The sequence below is a fragment of the Papaver somniferum genome, chromosome 9, assembly GCF_003573695.1.
Source record: "Papaver somniferum cultivar HN1 chromosome 9, ASM357369v1, whole genome shotgun sequence".
NCBI classification, from domain to species: Eukaryota; Viridiplantae; Streptophyta; class Magnoliopsida; order Ranunculales; family Papaveraceae; genus Papaver; species Papaver somniferum.
In genome coordinates this window covers 197,301,270-197,317,300 of record NC_039366.1, presented here as the reverse complement: position 1 = coordinate 197,317,300, position 16,031 = coordinate 197,301,270, and the positions used below count along the sequence as shown (strand labels likewise).

The following is a 16,031-nucleotide window of genomic DNA, read 5'->3' as shown; positions in this document are numbered from 1 at the left end:
CTCTTCCTCAACTTGTTTTAATCTTTCTCTATGATGGAATTGTTCTTGACCTCGCTTCTTAGCCTTGATTTCCTCTTCCTCCTCCTCCGTTTCCACTAACGATGGTTTAATTTTTTTGGGTTGTTTGTTCCTTTTTTGTATTTCTTCTTCCATTGCTGCAGTTGATGTAGTTGTTCGCTTGCATCTTCGAAGTATGTTGTCGATTGATGATGGACTTGCCATTGAAAAGGTTTTTCATTCCGATTTTTTACTCAATAATAACTGAGAGGGGTTACCCTCCTTATATAGATTAGAGTTCCAACGGATCTAATTTTTGAAAATATGGCCGTTGAGGTTTCTGAAAATATGGCCGTTGACGTTTCGTATCATTGGTGCACTACAATCGGTTGTTAACGATACACGTATTCCCCCCGAATAAGACATTCGGTGGCAAACTTAAATTCTTATCTACCGATTAAGTTGGTATTTCTAAACACGACTATATTATTCAGAGGATAATTTTTTTGTAAAGTTCCGAATGTACGATGACCCAAGAATCAGAATTTGGGAAAAACTGATACTTTTCAAATTTTGAAATTGAAATAATCGGAAGTTAACTTAGTTACCAAAACTTCCGAATATGGGCTGTCTAACCTTCTATATTGGCCCTTGGAACCACCTAGATCCATGGCGTGGTTTGTTTTGAACTTGTAATATTCGGAGGATAATTTTTTTGTAAAGTCCCGAATGTACGATGGCCCAAAAATTAGAATTTGGGAAAAGATACTTTTCAAATTTTGAAATTGAAATAATCGGGAGTTAACTTAGTTATCAAAACTTCTGAATATGGGCTGTCTAACCTTCTATATTGGCCCTTGGAACCACCTAGAGCCATGGCGTGGTTTGTTTTGAACTTGTAATATTCGGAGGATAATTTTTTTGTAAAGTCCCGAATGTACGATGGCCCAAAAAACAGAATTTGGGAAAAACTGATACTTTTCAAATTTTGAAATTGAAATAATCGGAAGTTAACTTAGTTACCAAAACTTCCGAATATGGGCTGTCTAACCTTCTATATTGGCCCTTGGAACCACCTAGAGCCATGGCGTGGTTTGTTTTGAACTTGTAATATTCGGAGGATAATTTTTTTGTAAAGTTCCGAATGTACGATGGCCCAAAAATCAGAATTTGGGAAAAACTGATACTTTTCAAATTTTTGAAATTGAAATAATCGGAAGTTAACTTAGTTACCAAAACTTCCGAATATGGGTTATCTAACCTTCTATATTGGCCCTTGGAACCACCTAGAGCCATGGCGTGGTTTGTTTTGAACTTGTAATATTAGGAGGATAATTTTTTTTGTAAAGTTCCGAATGTACGATGGCCCAAAAATCAGAATTTGGGAAAAACTGATACTTTTCAAATTTTGAAATTGAAATAATCGGAAGTTAACTTAGTTACCAAAACTTCCGAATATGGGCTGTCTAACCTTCTATATTGGCCCTTGGAACCACCTAGAGCCATGGCGTGGTTTGTTTTGAACTTGTAATATTCGGAGGATAATTTTTTTGTAAAGTCCCGAATGAACGATGGCCCAAAAATCAGAATTTGGGAAAAACTGATACTCTTTGAAATTGAAATAATCGGAAGATAACTTAGTTACCAAAACTTCTGAATGTACCACACAAATCATTGTCATTTGAACTTGTCTAACTTAGTTACCCAAACTAAGGAATATACAACAAAAATCATTGTCATTTATCTGCTCTTCTTTACTTTACGACCGTGACTACCTCTCAGTCCTGCACGACCACGGGTTGGAGCAGCTTCATCGCTCGATGAAGCTCGAGTTCTTTTACACGTCTTTGATACTGCCACCTTGGGAGGATGCATCTTCGTGACTTTCTCCCCAAACTGGGCAGCATAATCTTCATTATCCAAATTATCAACTAGATCTCTAGCCTCTTTGATCTTCTCAGCTGGCATGGGATCTCCGCTCTTCAGGCATGCAGTTAACATTTTGGAAACACGCTTGAACCTATTCACCTGTTTTTTATACGTAATGACATAACATCAAACGGTAATTACCTAAGATTTATAGGAATAATATAAAATGAACAAAAATATAAGAACACACACCATTCTATCATAACCAGCTGGTTTGTCTTTGATGATACAATTATAACTTGAACCCGCCGCAGTAGTGTTGGATTTGATTTCACGGATAACCAAAGGATGTGATACGTTGTTATACCAACTCATATAGTCTGGAGAATTTTCATCACCTCGGGTGCTTCGTCTACCAGTGTCGATAATGAAGTCATTCCTCTTATCCCAGTTATCAAGAACAGTAGGTGGGCCTGTGTGAACAATCGTGAGATTGTCACCACTAGAAGAGCACAACTCCAACTCAAATTTGTAGTAATCCCCCATTTCCTCCACAAGTTGATGTTGTATATACCCGTGTTGTCGCATCACCCTAGAGGGGTTATACATCACATATCCTGTGGGGTGCCACAATGGTCCAAAATAAAGGGACAAGTCCGACCGAACATTTATATGCCCACTGGCTCGATCTTCCTTGTATGGATCAAAGCATACGTCCGAGGCCTTCAATTGGTCCAAAATCTCCCTCATGCGAATCAACTGCTTCTCTTTTGTCCTAGAACGGTGGTCTTCAAATATATACTTTGTCCCTCTAGGAGTACCTTTGCACCACCACGGGTTCTCTCCGGCCAACTTCAGGATATGGAAGTGGTCATAGATCCATACCTATATACATAAGAAACCAAGTTTTAATAAATAGATTGTGTATATTCGGTAGTCATTTCAAAAAATTATTTCCGATTATATATAATAGAAAATAAAACTGAGTACCTATCCACCGAATACCCAACATTCGGAAATAGATATGGATCATTTCCTAACGAATATGCGTCATTTGGAGTTCAGTAACCTATAGTTTTTCTGGCCTGTATATTCGGCTCTAATATCAAATGAATAATTCTGATTATATATAATCGGAAATAAAACTAAGTACCTAGCCACTGAATAACAAATATTCGGAAAAAGATATGGATTAATTCCAACCGAATATGCGTCCTTTGGAGTTCAGTAACCTATAGTTTTTCTGGCCTGTATATTCGGTTCTAATATCAAAAGAATATTTCCGATTATATATAATCGGGAAAAAAATAAGTACCTAGCCACCGAATAACCAACATTCGGAAATAGATATGGATCATTTCCTAACGAATATGCGTCATTTGGAGTTCAGTAACCTATAGTTTTTCTGGCCTGTATATTCGACTCTAATACCAAATGAATAATTCCGATTATATATAATCGGAAATAAAACTAAGTACCTAGACAACGAATAACAAACATTCGGAAAAAGAGATGGATCAATTCCTACCGAATATGCGTCCTTTGGAGTTATGAATATGCATCATATGTATTGTCTACCGAATAACTATAGAGTGAGTTATAGAGTTAAAGAAAAAACCTGCAATAGAGCCACGTTCCCGGCAACTTGGCAGGTTCCTAGCCTCGAATCCTTTCTCAACTCTTCCATCAAGAATGCTAGGCATGCCGTGCCCCAAGAATAGTCACCGACTTCATGGAGAGGATCCAAAAGTTGTATAAGGTTGGCGTCGATCCGGTTGCCAGAAGTATTGAATATGACACATCCCAATACACGAAGGAGATATGCAATGGCAGCGTGGTTCACTTGCTCATCAGTTAACGTTCATTTATTTTCCTTCTCCAAGGTGCCTCAGAACATATTCATCAAAGCTGTAATGTTGATCTGTCTTGTTCTGTAACTTGCATGCCTCCTAAACTCTGCTGTTGTTGTCTCTTCATCCCAACCTAAGCACTTTTTAGTTAGAGCATAAAGTTGTGCCCAACTTAACTGCTTTTTGTAGTTAAACTTCACAGCTGTGCCTTGGTCGGGAAGGTTAAGAATCTGCACAACATCATCCGGGGTAATCGTCATCTCCCCAAACGGCATATGGAAAGTATCAGTCTCAGGATACATTCTCTCCACGAACGCCGATATGGCCACACGATCATGTTCCAACAATGAATTCTCGGCGGCATTAGCTAACCCCGAGTTGGAAACAATTGACTTGAACCTTTCACATTCACCGGATAAAGGCCACACAAGCATTTTTGTTGGTGCGGCGGTAGGTTTGAGTAGACGGACCGCATCTTGATGATCCTATTAAAGTACATAAAAAAATCCTTAATACAAATATTACGATATAACACATAGACAATACATTAATAAAAAATAGTAATTTTATTACCTCGGTTTCGTTTATTTCTCTGGCCCATGAGTCTTTGTATCCAAATAGCAATTTTCCTCCATCCGCTGGTAGCCCAAGGATTGTGCCTGCTGGAATACCCTTCTTCTTCAAGTGCTGAGGGACAAGATGTGATGCTTTCTTAGCAATATCCTTCTTTACACCATCTTTTCCTTTTTTGGTTGTTTGGGTACCACTTGGTTGTCCTTCTTCTTCTACTCTTGGCACTGGATCAACTGGTTCAACACTTGGTCCTGCACTTTGTTGAGCGGCTTGTTCAGCACTTGGTCGCACCCCTTGTTCACTGCCTTGTTGTTCTACACTTTGTTCAACACTTGGTTGCACTCCTTGTTGACTGCTTTGTTCTTGTAAGCTTTGTTGAGCACTTGAATTATCTTTGACACTCCTTTCCCTCCTAGCACTAGCTGTCACTTTCTTCCTCCCTTCTCGACTTTGTCTAAACAACAAAGAAAGGAACAATATTTACAAACTACACAATCAGAAGACAAAGTATGGAAATATAACCCGAATGTACACATTCGGACGTAAGAAGACACATATTGTTCCCGAATACAAAACAATCGAAAGCTAACTAAACATATTTGCAACCGAATATGCATCAATTGGAGTTCAGAAGCTCTAAATTTTTCATCCTATACAATCGGAAGACAAAGTGCACAACTATAACCCGAATGAACAAATTCGGAAGTAAGAAGACACATATTTTTCTCGAATGAAAAATAATCGGAATATAACTAAACATGTTTACAACCGAATATCATCAACTGGAGTTCAGAAACTCTAAAATTTTTATCCTACACAATCGGAGATATAAAACATTATATTGTCTTCCGAATAAATACTGGCCCCAAAATGGGATTTTTCCTATATCAGAAATTTTGAGATTTTTTCAATATATACATTCGGTAGTGAGTGTACTTCCGAATACTGTGTGTCTACCTAAATATATTCGGAAGCCAAAAAATTCATTAAACTACCGATTATTAGCAGTTTGTATCCAGGAAGATATGGCCACCGATATTCGGCAGATAACCAACAAATATTTCTCCCGAATACTGTCGATGTTCTTGAGAAATGAAGAACACGACTACATTCGGAAGTAAATGAGCATGAATATCGCCCGAATCTGGATAAATAATCGAAAACCCTAGAATTTTTTTTTCTCGATTCGTCGAATTAAAGTGAAATAAACCCAAAGAATGATAGATTCTTACCTAATTGGGGTCATTTGAAGTTGACGAAGTGTTTGACTATCGGAATCGCCACCACCGACTACATTGTCGGGTACTTCTTCTTCGCGTTCTTCACGTTCTTCTTCATTTGCAGCAACAATTTCTTTATTTCTTGCTAAAATCCCAATCTTAGGATCGATACCCGACCAACATTTTTGGTTCTAGGTCTGTGAGTTTCATTTCTCTTATCCATTGTTTTATAAACGAATCGACGATGTTTTAATTTTACGATTCGCGGCGATGTTTCGGTTGAACGAGGAATTTTTTTTTTCTTCCACAATCGGAAGATAATATGAAACTGGAAGAAAAAGAGTTGAAATGAGTAGAATTGTTTTTGATTTGGTTTTTATACAGTTTTACCAGAAGGGCATTTATGTAACTTCAATATCATATAGGGTACCCCTTAACTAGAGTCTTTGACTGGGTATAAATTGATGGCCCCTAAATTCTTTCGGGTGACTCCTAAAAACGCGAGGTAAAAATAGGCCAAATTAAAAAAGTGAAAGTATCTCTTTTCCAAAAACGGAAGGAATATTTGGAAAGAAACAAATCGAAATGCTTTTCGCGGAGAGGTTAAAATTGACGAAGGGGAGCTTCTCTTTTATGAAAAAAGAGGAAAAAGAAAACAAACTAAAGCATTAAATTAGACGTTTTTTGCCTTGATAATATTTTCTTCGGAAATTCATTCCGAAAGGAATTCTAGTGGTAGTTGTTGAGTCCCTACTATTTTAATTTTAGGATTCTAATGGTAGTTGGGTCCCTACTATTTTAAGTTCTATGAGGATTTTTTTCGACTTCTTTTCCAGTGTACCAAGCATTCTCCTTAGACTGTCCATAAAACATAATCATCTGACTTGACTATCGAAAATTCTGATTACCTAATTTTCTTATCTTTTTTTTTTGGGTGTAATTTTACTTGACAGGTCAAGATTTACAATGAACTTAAAAAGCAAATGAAAGGAAGAAAAATACACGCAGTGCATTAATTTATGTATATGGACATATATATCAGCTTGTTGTTGTGATTTTATCTTGGCGATTTCAGTGATTCTACTTGTGATTTTCCAAGCGGACCTCTTCTCCTCATGTAAAGCTTGTATTCATCGAATGTCATGGGTTCATACCCCGCAGGCCGATCTGGTGTCACAAGTTCCTTGGCAGGTTCTATCAGTAAATTACCCTTTGGATTGCAGAAAACTGCAAGGGAGACTCGCTCTTTAGCCGAATTAACAATAACCCTGTGCTCCACGCTCTTGTATATCGCATTGCTTAATACCTAAACCAGAAACAATCAAAACAGATATTATGAGCAATTAAAATAAAAATAGACTAGTCAAAATTATAACACTTGATAATGAAATGTTATCTGATTAATTTTCTCCGGGAAAAGAAATGGTACGTAGCTATCAGATTTCAGAATCCTTAACAAGGGTTTTCATATTGTTGGTACAAAAATTTAAACATATTGATGCAGCTAGTACTACTTAGCCACATGGTGTTGATGGACCACTACTTTTGGACGGTGCTAGTTACAAATCGTCCTCCACCTTAATTATAGTATTGAGTATAGCCCCCAAAATGGAAGTCAACTACCAAGTAGTATATACATACTGTCTTTGTGATGAGGCCAAAACATGTGTATAGGTTCATCTCCCAAGTCCTAGATTGCAAATACTATAAGAGAAGGTGCACGCGCTTAAGGCCAACAACAGGCCAAGTAACAGCGAACGCAAGGCCAAGTTGCTCGCAGCTTCGGATTCATAGAATATACTATACATACATGAACCTCTTTCTGTATACAGTTGGCAAACTATATATACTACTCCACTAGTCAAGATGCATGGTGTACGTATCTCCTCGTGTTCCTCGTGCAAAAAATGAAAAAGGAAAAGAGGAAGTAGCTACAGTTTTTTTTCAACTGTGCATTATTGTTGAAGATGTGTAAAACCATCATGATTTTTAGTGAAAAAGTTTGATGAATTATTGATAGAAGATTAATTCCAGGACAGATCCAGTATGATGAAACTACGTAGTTGACTCTACAACTACTAGTGATCGAGTTTATTAATTACCTCAATTTGGTCGCCGATGTTAATGATGATTGTGCCGGGAACTGGCTTTATCGTAATCCAGTTATCGCCTCTACGAACTTGAAGGCCAGCGACATGTTCGTCGGGGAGCAGAAGAGTCATACCACCAGGATCAGAGTGTGAAGAAAGTCCTAAAGTGAGATCAGGTTGTGGACATTTTGGATAGTAATTCGCTCGTAGAGTGGCTCCAATATCTTCTCCTCCAAAACTTTCCCATATATATTCTTCCTTCAATCCTAAGTTTTTCGATAAAACCTTCATGATTTTGCGACTCAGATTCACCAATTGTTTCCCATATTCTTCCGTTTCTTCCCTGCATTATTCCAAAGCTCAAATCCATCAGCAAACAAGTGTGTGTATATATATGCATGGGTAGTTTTGTTAAGATTTAGTTACCTGCATGAATTAGGTTGAGCAGGCCATTTCTTATGATCCTTGACAGAATTCGGAAGCAAGTGAAGGTAATAATAATCACTCCAATCAAGAATGGCACCTTTCTGTACCCCTAGACGACTGCCATACCCTTCGTAAGTTTTTGGGGTGTTTGCATATTCTTGTTTAAGTTCAGCTGGTAAATGAAAGAAACCCCTCCACACTTCACGGGTTCGATGCAAAAGTTCAGGACTAACGCCATGGTTAGTAACTTGGAAGAATCCCCACTCTGTACATGCTTCATATATTTGCTTCAAAGTCGACGAACGGATATTATTATCATCGGATTCCAGACCACTTAGATCAATGAGTGGGATTTGTTCGTCGCCTTGGTGGGTATCACTTGTAGTCGAAGGTCTCTGTGAAGGTGGTTTGATGTATCTGTCGGGAACCACGGTCAAACCTCTGTCCGCCAGCGACTGGACTCGGATTATCGGTTCAGGCCAGTATTCTAGTAATTCACTCATGGTTTTATCTCAAGTTCTCCTGATAGTGAAAATAAATACAGAAGTGGATGAGAACTGATCAGCTCACTAAGTTTAAACCTGAAAAATGCGAAGGATAAGAGTGAGATAAAACAAGGGAGCAAATGGAGTTGAATATAAGTAGCTAGTGGATAGTGGTCTCGTCTGTTTACTTGTTTGAGAAGTGTTGTTATATGAGATGGACGTGATCAAGAACGTGTTGCTTATGGGGTTTATATAGTAGTTGTGGTGTTTGGATATGAATAAAAGGAACAGTTGAAGTAGTAGATGTGGAAAAGAAAACATAAAATTCCTTTTTAAAAAATATCTTATTTTAAATATTAGCCTTTTCATGACTTGACTTAAACAAATGTGCCAATACATCATTGTTTGTTGAAATGCAAGACAAGGAGACTGAGGAATCACTCAACGTTGTTAAAATGATATTATTTTCACCAAAAAAGATTTTTCTTTTTTCTTTATCAAGTATAGAATTTCTACATGTTAGACGGGTTAGTTTTTTATTTTTGTTTTATAAGAAAAATCCCAAAGGGCCAAATGTGCAATCTGCGTGGGTGCGTACCAATCTAACAAATCATATGGTTACGATAGGTTTGTTTTATGTTGATTTGATGCACTCTTGTATAATTTAATACCCCCGTAATAATTTTAACAATTTTTGATCAACTGCCTTAAGAGAAAGGATTAGCTAAAAAGGAAAGGCAGTGCTGTCCCGCGCCGCAGTGCGGGGTAGCAATATGAGCTAGCAGGCTGTCTACCGTTAGATTGTAGTTAAATCGTTATATTTCACATCTCTATGATAAGGGTACAGCTGTTAGAGTACTTAATTATAAACATGTCCCTAACACTTTTCTTTCTTCTCGTTTCCTTGGCAGTTCTTTTCTTTTCTTCTAGTTTTTTTTCCTCCTCCCTTAAGTTTGTACGATGAAGCATAACATTTTATTTTTTGATTTGATTTTGAATTTGATATGATTTTGGCCTTGAATTACGGGATTTTCTAATTAGACATATTGAGATCTTTCATCTTTATTTGTTTAAAAGCTTTTTTTTGGGATTAAGTTTAGTACAAGGGTTTTTAGTATACTTGGTTATAGATCGAAGAGAAAACTTTGGGGAGTTTACTTTAGGAATGTTGTGGTTTAGTTTCAACTTGATATGTTCGTGTAATTTTGACGTAGGACATCTGCGTCTGTATCAACAACTCCTTGAAACAGAAGAGAAGAAAACAGAAAAGAGGAACTTGCAGGTTGGACTCAATTATAAATATGAAATGTGCTTAAGGACTTGCTTGAAATAAACTTGTTGTTTACAGCTGTAATCTAATCTGGTTCCTCTTAATACACGATCCAAGAAAATCTAACGGTTGCTGACCCGCTAGCTTATAATACAATTATAAACGGTCGCGCGGGACAACATTTCCCAAAAAGGAATAGAGTTGTTTTGTTTAAACTTTAACCATACCGAACCTAAGAATTACACTTCATTAATTATTCTAGGAACAAGGTGAAATTCACATGCAACAAAAAAAGATTTAAAGATGAAAATAATATCCTTAAAAATAACGTTAATAATTAGATGGTTTTCTTCAAAATATCCAATCAAAAATTGTTCCACGCGTTCTTTAGTATCAATTTCAAACATAACATGAGTTAAACCTATCTGGTCTTTTTAAGTAATTTGTTGTCTGGTATTTGAGTTCTCTAATGGTAAAATAATTTGGTACATATAAAGATATCCAAGAAAGAGGGATATAAAAAAAAGTATATGGAGAATAACCAGATCTAGCCTCTGAGTTTAATACTCCAACTTAGATATTCACTACGTGCAATGTGATCAAGATGATGACATGTGGAAAGCAATCAGAAAGATCAACGGTCAATTTGGAAAGAGGGGACAAGGCATTTAATGCAATTGATAAAGTACATGTGAACAGAAAACCAAAGCAAGGTGGGACCCGATCACTTGGACGCTAACAAGATGAATTATACATGGGGTCATAATGAGGATCACATCAGGAGATAGTGGAGAATATGTCGAGTATGGTTTTACTAGAAGTCGGGTCATCTCCTCGAGAATATGTCGAGTATGGTTTTTAGTATGCATTCCTGGACCACTCCTGGTCCAGATGGTTTCCCTCCAGGTTTTTACCAAAAAATATGACCAACAGTAGGAGAAGACATAGTTGACATGGTACAAGCTTTTTTCCACTCAAAACACTTGCTAAAACAGCTCAATCATAATTTCACATCCTTGATTCCTAAAAAGAATTGCCCTGTATCTGTTGTTGATTTTAGACCTATAAGTCTATGCAATGTTAGCTACAAAATTATCTTTAAGCTTCTTGTCACTAGACTTAAACCATTGTTCAACAAGTTCATATCCCCTTTTCAATCTGCATTTGTCCCTGGAAGAATGATACAAGATAACATTGTTATGGCTCATGAAATAATGGATACCATGAAAAAAATTAAAAGTGTTAAGGTTGGATGACTATAAAGCTTGACATGAGTAAGGCTTTTGATAGGATTGAATGGTCTTTTGTCATAAATAGTCTAAAAAGTCTAGGATTTTCCCAAGATTGGTGTGAACTTATTAGCCAATGCGTTACTACTGTTTTTACTTCTATCTTACTGAATGGATCACCAGGTGAGATGTATAAACCACAAAGGGGCCTAAGACAGGGAGACCCATTGTCTCCCTATCTGTTTATTCTTTGTATGAAGTCATTCTCTAGAAGCTTGTTCACTGCTGAGAAAAACAATCTTATTCATGGGTGTACTGTTACTAAAAGTGCTCATTCTGTGAACCATTTTTTTTTTTGCATATGACTGTCTGCTATTTGCTAGAGCAAACACTGAGGAAGCTAAACATATTGCTGCCATTATTGATCAATTTAGCAAATACTCTGGCTAATCAATGAATTTTGATAAATCTGGTTTAGCCTTTAGTCCTAAAGTGCCAAACAATATTAAAAGTGAAATTGCTAACACTCTTCATATTCAGAGATTGGCTTTGCAGGATAAGTACCTTGGTGTACCTTTCCTGCTTCAAAAGAACAAGGTAGAATCTTTTGCTCCCTTAATGGATAGATTCAATGACAGGTTAGCTCCTTGGAAATCTAAGTTCATTGCTGAACTAGGTAAGACCACCCTTACTCAAGTTGTTTTAGGAACCATTGCCAGTCACCACATGTCAGTCTTCCCTATGCCTAAAACTGTGACAGATAAGATGGATGCTGTCCAGAGAAATTTCTTTTGGAACAAAAAAAGTGGTGAAAGAGGAGTTAGTATGAAAAAATGGAATCATGTTGCATACCCTAAATACCTAGATGGGTTAAATATTAGGCAATCTGCAATCTTAAATCAAGCTCTCTTAGCTAAATTAGCTAGGAGGTTGATAGAAAATCCTGATGCTCCTTGGGCTATCCTCCTAAGACACAAATACTTTAATGGTTTTAATCCTCTAAATTGTCCTCTCTCTAGACAGGGATCTTGGGTGTGCAAAGTATTTGTGATGGTTTAGGTATCATGAAACAGTTTTACTGTTGGCAAATTGGAGATGGCAGTGAAATCTCCATTTGGAAAGATAAGTGGATTCCTAGTATGAATAATCCTCCCAAATCTAATTTAGTTTCAGCTAATATTAGTAAGGTTTCTCATTTGATTGATAGTGAAAACAAATGTTGGAAATGGATATTGTTGAAGCTATTTTTGATAGTGAAACTGTTAGTGCTATCAAAGACATAAGAATACCAATTTCTGGAAAAGACATAGTAAGGTGGAAACCAGCAGCAAATGGAGAATTTTCAGTTAAAACTGCCTACAGAGCCATATTAGATTCAACTCAGCCTATACCCCCAAATTGTAATGAAATAGACTGGAAAGCCTTGTGGAAAACTAGTTTACCAATTAAGGTTTAACATTTCCTGTGGAAGTTTCATCACAAGTGTCTACCTACTAGAGACAAACTATCCAGGCATACAAATCACAATACTATGCATTGTCCCCTATCTAGAAACCATGATGAGGATATCCAACATCTATTTATGGACTGTAATGTTTTCTTAACTGTTCTATCTTCTATTGACGCAAGCTGTGTGCAAGTTCTTCAAGGAAAAAATATCCACCAGTGGATAAAAACCTGGTTTGATAAAGATAGCAACAATAGACCTAAAAATGTAACTCATTTCAAAACTATTTGCTTTACAATGTGGCACACATGGAAAACAAGGTGTTGTGTGGTCTTTGATAATCTGTAGGTGAAGACGGAGGAAATTGTTATGAGTATACAAACTCATATGGGAGACTGGCAGAGAATTAATGGTGTTACTTCCCTGGTTAGGAATGAACGCATCTCTGTGGTCAACTCAAAAGCCTGGAAGCCTCCAACTTTAGATGATACTAAAGTCAATTTTGATGCAGCATTCTGCAAATTTAATAAAAACACGGGAATAGGCATAATAAGTCGCGATTTTGCAGGTACAAGCTATGGAGCTAGGGGATGTCGCGCAAAAACAGTAGATCCTGAGCAAGCTAAAGCTTTGGCAGCTTTTTAAGCAATCAAATGGGCAAAGGAACAAGGAGTTACAAAGCTTCATTTAGAGGGAGATAGCCAAAGAGTAGTAAAAGCTATCAATGGAACCAGAGGAGCAGTAAATTGGCTCAATGCAGGCATAATAGAAGACTCAATTTTTCTTCTAAATAATTTTACCACATGGAATGTGGCTTCGTCCATCGTGAGGGAAATAAAGTTGCAGATACTATTGCAAAAAAGGCTTTAGCATTTTCTAGCACTCAAGAATGGCAGCATCATATGCCACCTTGGTTAATTTCAGATTTAGAATCTGATGCATCTTTGTTAATTTCAAACTCTTAATTATAATAAAAATTATTTCTTTCGTATTAAAAAAAAAATAGAATGCACATGCCTAACATTGTAAATTTGGTTGTATCAGCACTTGTGCTTATGTATTCAGGGGTAAACTATTAAGAAGTGTAAGTTCTTTGAGAGAGAGAAAAGCATATTGTGAGACTGAGAGTGTCTTGAGCAAAATAAAAATTGTTTATCCCTTAATTTTTGTAACCCTTTAGGTTAAATAAGAATAAATTACTTTTTTACCATGGATATAGGTAATCAGACAGGACAACGATATTCATTGAGTATTGTTATTATCTTTCATTCATGTTTGTAGTAATTATCTTTGGTTATTTGTTTATTGGATGTTGAACGGTATGAGATGGATAGTTAGATCGAGTTTTAGCTATACTGCAAGTTCTGTTCACAACTCATTTGATATCGAGTCTCGTTAATACTAAATGATAGTACCCGGCCAACTACTGACCATCAAAGACTCCATTTGGCAAAGTTATTTTTAATTTATAAATATATTTTTACATTTAATTAACAAAAAATCACATTTCCCTATTTTACAACATATTTCTATTGCTCGATTTCGTTGTAAGTATTTTGAAAAAAGAAACATGATAAATGTAAAATAAAATTATTTAGTTTATAAAAATAAAAATTGTAACAGGGTTACTTATCTTTGGTACGTGGTTTTTGTCTACTTATCTTTGGTACCTGGTCTTTGTCTAGTACCAGAATTTGGTACTCTGCTGAAGCTATTGCTTATTTTGCATATGTAAAACAAAGATCAAATACAAATGAAGGTGAGGGTTTGAGTGATGACCAAGCTACTCATTTTTAGGTATTTTGTAGATCTTTCTTATATTTTGTGCAAGCATTTCTTTTTTCTTTACGACGTCCCCAAGATAACACAATCGGGAAAAATTCTTCTTCAATCTCTCAAGCTAAGAATCAGAGATTGCAAACTGCAAACTTTCACTCCTTTTGATCTTGCTCCAAATACTAGTCTCTTGAATCAAAAAAATGGAAAAAAATCTTGTATCTTTTCTATTCTTAAGACTGATTTTTTATAGCCTTGTAATTAAATACGAGCTAATGAGCGAATATCTTGGTTTTAACCACTACAATATTTGCCTTTCAAAAGTCAGAATAATGCTTACATAAGCACTAATAAAATTAATGTAATCAAGGCCAACAAATATTTTAAAAATCTTTCCAAAATCAGCAAAAAAAATTAATTTCGAATTCAAGAGATACTATATTTGAAAAAATAAAGGACCATTTAACCCTTTTAGGGTTATAGTGTTATATTTATAACATACATCATGTACATGATTTTCATAGAGACCCTGAAATACACGGACCACACATTGACATGTCTCACCCCAACGCATAAAGCTGTACGGAGTGGAAAACAACGCAAAAGCTTGTTGCACAGAAAATGAAATATGGATGTAGATAAATTCTTGGTGAAGGTATTGGAAATTTTTTCCGTAATAGGTATATAACATAGCTTCACAGAACCCGTTGTTATTATTTCTCGTACAAAATAACAGTGGATATGGATATGCTTGGAGCGTGAATGTTGAATAGGATTGATAGAAAGATAGGTAGCAATAATGTTGTCGTAGTAAAGCATATGAGGTTGTGTCAAAAATATACCAAGGTCACCCAGCAAGTGCTCGGTCCAAATAAGCTCCGCAGATGTAAATGATCAAACTTTGTGCTCATCATCAGTGCTACTAGTACAAACAATTGGTTTCTTTTTAGAACCCCAAGAAGTTAGACTACGACCCAACAAAATGCAATAACCAGTACTAGTCCGTAAAACATCGGGATCACCACCCCAATTAGCTTCAGAAAAGTTGTATGCTACATAAAAGAATGACTTAAAAAATATATATTATGGCCGAGTGTTCCTTTAATATGCCAAAGAATTTATTTAACATCATAAAATGAGTATGAGAGGGTCTATGCATGAACTGACGTACCTGGTTAACTGTATAGGTAATGTAAGGTGTTTTCATAGAAAGATACTGTAACCACCAATTATACTATGATACAAAGTTATATCTGTAAACAAGACACTGTCATCATTCAAGATCTTTGACTGAGAGAAACAAGAGTTATGACTAGCTTGAAGTTTGTAAGGTCAACCCAATTTAGAAGTTCTAAGGTATATTTATTAAAAGTGCATAGGGATTAGACAAGATGGCTCTGTTTGTGGGTAAAAATTGTTTTTGCTTGTTTTGGTGTGTGGATGAGAAACAAATCTAAACCTAAAACAAATGCACTGCACGGGAGTACTTTAGATTCGAGAGATCAATCTGAACAATCCTGGCCTAAACCAAGAAATGGTTGTTCTGATCTTGCTTCGGTCACAAAGTGAAGGAGAAGGGTTTGTCTTAGGCAGGGAAGCGAAGAAGGTGTTGAGACCAGAATGGTTAATTCTGAAGGTGTGGCTATTTTATGACTTGTATCAGAATTTGGAACTGGCTTGCGGAATGAAAGCTATCGGTTCTTTTATATTTTTCTGGATATTGTGTTGTTGTTCTAACCAAAAACTTTTTTTTTTTGTTGAAATAGGTAAAACCTATTTATACGAGTCATATTGAACGC

At 36.3% G+C, this 16,031-nt stretch overlaps 2 protein-coding genes across 2 annotated transcripts; one reads left to right on the top strand and one right to left on the bottom strand.

Moving 5' to 3' along the window:
• Positions 1-6,446: 6,446 nt before the first annotated feature.
• On the bottom strand, positions 6,447-8,716 carry LOC113309119 (probable 2-oxoglutarate-dependent dioxygenase At3g111800). Its single transcript, XM_026557538.1, has 3 exons — positions 8,026-8,716; positions 7,612-7,942; positions 6,447-6,815 (listed from the first exon to the last, which is right to left on the bottom strand). The coding sequence occupies exons 1-3, from the start codon at positions 8,526-8,528 to the stop codon at positions 6,567-6,569; spliced, it is 1,083 nt and encodes a 360-aa protein (XP_026413323.1). The 5' UTR covers positions 8,529-8,716; the 3' UTR covers positions 6,447-6,566.
• Positions 8,717-11,462: 2,746 nt separating this feature from the next.
• Positions 11,463-12,068, top strand: LOC113313074 (uncharacterized mitochondrial protein AtMg00310-like). The gene has a single exon (XM_026561800.1). The coding sequence runs from the start codon at positions 11,463-11,465 to the stop codon at positions 12,066-12,068; it is 606 nt and encodes a 201-aa protein (XP_026417585.1).
• Positions 12,069-16,031: the final 3,963 nt, after the last annotated feature.